The 6,000-nt window shown below is 36.7% G+C and overlaps 1 protein-coding gene across 2 annotated transcripts in view; it reads left to right on the top strand.

Moving 5' to 3' along the window:
* Positions 1-2,816: 2,816 nt before the first annotated feature.
* runx2b (RUNX family transcription factor 2b) overlaps positions 2,817-6,000 on the top strand; it is a 132,554-nt gene continuing 129,370 nt past the window's right edge. Inside the window, exon 1 of one of the 2 annotated variants that reach the window (XM_085134001.1) lies at positions 2,817-3,223. In XM_085134001.1, the coding sequence (XP_084990127.1) occupies positions 3,211-3,223 (13 nt within the window). In that variant the 5' untranslated portion in view covers positions 2,817-3,210. The remainder of the gene's footprint in view (positions 3,224-6,000) is intronic. The other variant, XM_085134003.1, reaches the window with a different exon arrangement.

The raw sequence follows: 6,000 nt of genomic DNA, 5'->3' as shown, positions 1-6,000 counted from the left end.
AAGGAAAACTAGAAGCAAATATGCCACAAATGTAAAGGCTTTTGTTTCTATGCATGTCTCCTCCTGATGTGCTGAAGTGTCCTTCACCATGATATTCAAACACACATATATACATGTATCTATAAAGGAGCAAATATGTCTCATAGCTAATAATTTCTTTGATCAGTTGGTTCAGTCACAGTCTCCATGAAGCTGAACTACTCTTTTCTCTACTAAAATATAAGTACAGGCATGAGTCCTGAGAATGGTATACCATTAGGGATGGGTATTGATAAGATTTTCACGATTCCGATTCCATTTTCGATTTTGTTTAACGATTCGATTCTTTATCGATTCTCTTATCGATTCTTTTTTTTTAAAAAGGAGAACACAAAGGTCGATTAGCTTAGAACTTTGTTTTATATCTTCTCTTTGAACAAGATAGAAATTTAGGAGTAGCATGGCCTTACAAACCCAACAGTGAGATCTTAAGAGATCCTTAAGAGATCCAGCCTATGTCTCTTCCATGGGGTGTCACAGGGTCCCCGGGGGAAAAAAATGTAAATGTAAAATAAATATTCTTCTGTAGCAATAACAAAGTATAACATAAATTATTCTGTAGCAATTACACAAGAATATCCAGTAATGTCCCTGCCTACAACTAAACACATTCACTTACCGAAAATCGGGGCATCTGCTGTGGCAAATGGGTGCAAGCCTTTTACCACAAACTTAGTCACTGCTCGGTGACATTCGTCTATCCTGGCCTGAAAGGAGACGCTACCGGTAGACTGCAGCGAGAACTGCCAGCATCTAAGCCAGCCAGACTCTGTCTCTCTCATCATGGTCACCTAAATGCACAGTAATGGCAGGTTTTGTAATAAGGCAGATCGCGCTAACATAATATGCACTGTTAGTTGATTATTTACCTGCCGCATTAACGGGAGAGGACGTGCAAACGTTACCGCTGCTGCTGGGTTGAGATTCACGAGTCCCGAGCGGAATTAAAAACACGACATTCATTTAAGGTCATCGTGTGTTTTGTGAGCAAATGCTTTTGCATATTCGTAGTGTTTCCTCCCTTAAATGAAATATCTACTTTGCAAGTATTGCAAGTTGCCCTGTTGTCATCCCTTCTGGTAAAGTATAACCAAGCTTTTGAGCGTTTGAGCCGCTTAGGCGCCGTGTTTCCTGCCAGGTAAATGACGCTCCGCAACGTGGTGACGTCATTCGGGGCGACTGGAATCGATAAGGGAATCGTTTGCAAAAATAGCAAACAATTCCAAGGAATTGAAACAGTGGGAACCGGTTCTCAACAAGAACTGGTTTTTGATACCCACCCCTATATACCATCACTCACTTTGAAACTGCTTTAAGAAAAAAAAACCTTCATAGTCAGCAGGAACCACTTTCAGTGTTCTTTTTATTTTACATCAAGCTTTAAAAGTTAACAGGCAACTATAGGACAAGAAAAAGGAAAATGATGGTAAGGGTTAATAGGAGAGACAATGTGACCACAGTCAGTTTGACATTAAAATCAAACTAAATGTGGACGTTTAGTCACAAGTTGTTTGTCAGTGAACATTCCTGTTGTTAAAGCCTGGTTACATTTTGTGCAGAGGGCTTTCAAAACTCATGTCTAAACTTTAGATCATGATGTTATTTTATTCTGCTGTCCGTACAGTTTAAATCAATATTTTTCTTTTACCTTACAGAGATCAGCCTCACCAAAGCCCCACACTTTCTTCCTTGGTGTTATGATAAACTAAATCAGCCGCCTCTATTAAAAAGGCAACCAAACAAACAAATGCACCAAAAACAATACAGCCCAGATAAGCGGAAGAATATTGATGGATGGAAAAAAACAAAACAAAAAATGGCTCAAGTTGTCCAACCTTGTTTTTGGATGACCTCATGAAGATTAAATTGGCTCCAATGGAGCTGGTGAAGTCTGGACATCCACGTCTTCATAGACTGTATCTGGATGGTTAACACCTCCACCCAGCTCAAAAAGGTCAGCTACTTCCTGAAGCCCTGTGTGGAAAAATTAACCCTCATGCAGTTAGGACATGGTCCACAGTGCTGTAAAACACATTACAGAGCAGTGCTAGTTCACATATTTACTAACTCTTGCACTCTAATTAAGACTGGGGACTTCTTTCTTGTCTGGGGACTTGCAAATATGGCCAAAAACAGAGCAATGCACAGAAGAAAACCAAGTACCAAAGATCTCCTTAGTGGAATATTCCATGGTTCTTTTTTTTTTTTAAACAGACAGCATTTTGTGCTGGTGCATTTTGACATATTTCATACAAAATATTGAAGTTAAATTACGCAGCTGACCAAACCGTACACTGAAAGAGGAATTCTAAATAAAAAGACTTTAGGGACATGATCAAAGCTTAGTTATAACACACATTTAGGTTTCCATTTCCATGTCTGACCAAAGGTCACAGTCGTGGGCAAAAAGCTGACAGTCCAAAAAATTTGAAATGGTAATTTATTCATACAAAAATCTAAAAATAAAAGTTAAAACAGTCCGGTGTCCCATTTGAGTACAGAGTAAAAACACACAGTCCAAGGCCAGAGCCCGCTATGCCACAAAGCCAGCTGCACTCCACACATGATCACTTTAACAGGAATAGCAGTTGTCCTCTAAGACCCACCGTCCTGTAAGTGATCACTCCGGCCTCTACAACTCAACTGCCTTTAGGTTGCGGCATATAGGCCCTGGCCTGCACAAAGTAAGACAAAGTAACACAGCAGTGTTTGTAGTGTTGGCTGTAAGTAGACTAGTGTATCAGTGCAATCAATTACACCTGCCTCCAATTAGTCCAACTTCATTACAGCCACTGGCTCACTGCAAATGTGACACACACAACTTCACACAATAGTATGGAGATGAATTAATACAGGCACATTAGTCCACCATGTTATATAATAGCCACTTATGACACCTAACTTGATCCTCTTTTTAAGCTGCACTTTTTATTTGTTTATTTATTTATTTATTTTTTTGGCCTGTTGGATAATATATAAAAGTTAATATTTTCAGTATTTTACATGAACACAATTGGTGTAGCATATGCTCTAGTTTTATACTATTTCTGTTTTATTGCATTTATTTAATTTCCGGAAGTGTACATTGTTTGGGGGCATAACATTTTAGTTTCCCTTGTGGGGAACAAACACGGTCCGAACTCTTCTTTCTTCAAAAAGCCCGTGGATAACATGACGGAAAATGGTGAGTGTCTTGTACTCTACATTTGTAAAAACATTGTGTTAATATCTAGAATACTAAAACATAATTTGTTTTAAGCATGCTTTATTTTATTTATTTATTGTGACGTTATAAGGTACGCTGCATGCTAGCTTTCATACTAGCATACTAATTAGCTAAATACGTTTCCGCAGCAGTACCGATCAACAGGCAGCTTACCTTGAAAGTTGGCGATGTCTTGTATATATTTGGATGTTGAAATAAGATAGATGAGGTTATTTGACCTAATTAAATTGTAACGTATAATGTTAAATCTTATGCTGTTGAATAAGTTTGTTTTGATAAATATTTGTCGGCATTTCCATCTGGTGTTTTTAAAGTTAGCTTACATAACCGTTCTTTTTCTCATTATACTATATAGTGTACTAAATGTGTACTTGTACTGTGTACCAGTGCTTTAATGGGAGAAGGTAATGCACCACTCAATACAGGCCACAGGCTTTTGATGCAGGGTGTCAGCTCTAAATCAATGCACTTGTGCATGTGACAAGTTTGTCTTTTACTTGGCGTGACGACCAAGTATGGTTAGGAAGTCTGTCACTGAAGACAAGGCTACAGAGTCTGTGACTTGTTTACTTGTTGTCCTCCACTCAAAATAATAAATACTTAAATGATCATTAAAAATAATCTTGGAAAGGATTTCCACTTGATTAAATTGCTTTATTTTAGCATCATGTAATTCTGTTATTCCAACTTAATGTACTTGAGTTGGACCAACTTATTTAATTAATGATGTGTCAACGTATTTTCTGCAGTTGAGTCCAACTTGTTTAACTGAGTTGATCCAACCCATGCAAATTAGGTTAGTCCAGCAAAAGTACTTTATGCCTATAATAAGTAATTGGTTAACCTAGAATTCTTTTTCATGGTTATTTTAAGTTCATTTATTTATGTTAATGTTATTCTTTGGAGTGTTCAACAAAGTGTAGAATCTGGTTAACATGAAACAGTAATGGATTTATAGCATGTGAGTATTTATTACACGGCGTGCTACGGGGAAAAGCCTGTTCTAACATTTCAGTCTAAGGTTTATCTTTTAGCACCTGACGGCTCTTTTTTGCTTCTCATCCTTAAAAACTCTGCATACTCTTTTATGTGATTCGGTTTATTTTGAAAAGTCTCAACAGGATCTTGAGCTTTATTGTGAAAGGGTTATGTGGAAGATAAACAAGCGGACACGCGATGGTTTTACCATCGTTGTTGCTAACCACAATGCATAAAAGCAGGTGTTTGTCCGTCTGTAGTGTGGTTATATTAAATATAAGAGAAAGAGAGAACTTTATGAAATTAATATAGCCACTACAGTGACCATCAAAACGATGAAAAAATATTGCCGTAAACTGTTTATTTTGCGACACCACAAAACAAACGATAGCGTAAAATGAAACGATAGACGTTTTTATATCATCATCCGATATATATCGTTATATCGAACAGCCCTACTCCACACTGTGGGTGTACTTGATGTGGGAGTGTACAATTATCACATTGTCCTATATGGTCATATGCAGCGCTTTGTTTTGGGCATTAAAATACTGATTTAAGTTTGTAGAACTTCTTGACTACAGAGGAGAAAATCGTGCACATTCAGTCGGTGTAAATTTTAATTTCATCCACATGGAATAGGGCTTTTTCCATTAATGTGTTAAAAGCAGTTATAGTCTTGTGAAACTGGGTTTCTATTATGAGATTAAATTGTATTGTGTTAAAAGGATATCAGAACAAGCCTCTTGAATGAGAGGAGAAATGAATTTACAAACTCGTAGAAATCCAGTTGGCTTCTTTTTTTAAGCTTTTAAAAATAGACAAAAGCATATTTATTTTTTTATATTATGGTCTGTTGATTTATTATATTCAGGGGTTAAAGTGGGCTGGGATGATCCAGCAGCTTTAATTAATGAGCAGTTTAATCTGATAAGTAAATTATTGCACATTATTGAAAAATGAGTTAATTATCATATGTTGGAGCCTTGGATTGCTTCCAGTGACAGAATGGAGATACTTGCTCAGTATTGATTAATGTAATGTAATTAATGTAATTAATGTAATCTTACGGCCAGCTTACACCATCATGGTGCAAATGCAAAGTTTTGGTTGTGGTTATTACCAATGTTCCCTCTAATTTTTCATGTATCTGAGCAAACACACAAACTCCCTGAGCGTCCCTTGGACCACTGTGAGCAACAGCAGACGTGTGCACTGTGATCACGCCAGCATCGAATCCAGTTCGAAAAGTTCGAAAGTTACATGGTTTATTAAAATAATCAAATTACAGCATTTACATTTATGTTAGACTACTTTTAATTAACTGCTTTAGCCCACTTACAATGGAAATTAAAAAAATCTTGTTCATGACCTGTGTAGTATGTTAACACTATTGGAAGTAAAAATAACTTGAGCGACTTGAAAGACAACTTTTTTTATTTTTATAAAGCTCTGACTTGTATTATGAGTCTGTGGTCTGGCAGAGAATCTGTAACTCTCTGTCTGCAAAATACAGTAAATAATGACCGATGTTGGGCAATTAATTATATAGTTACTTCTTCAAAAAAGTTACTCAGTTTTTTGCAGCTGTTTCCCTAAAAATGCAGCCAAGGTGTATATCTTTTTTTAAATAAGCATTTCAAACTATTTACAGAACAATCAGCTGTTCTGCATCAAATCTGATGCCACACAAATTATTTGTGCCACTCCAAAAATAATTTCTGTCCACTATGAGATAAACGAGAACAACAGCCTGA

Source organism: Neolamprologus multifasciatus, chromosome 15, assembly GCF_963576455.1.
Source record: "Neolamprologus multifasciatus chromosome 15, fNeoMul1.2, whole genome shotgun sequence".
Lineage (NCBI taxonomy): Eukaryota > Metazoa > Chordata > Actinopteri > Cichliformes > Cichlidae > Neolamprologus > Neolamprologus multifasciatus.
This window is presented reverse-complemented; position numbering and strand designations above follow the sequence as displayed.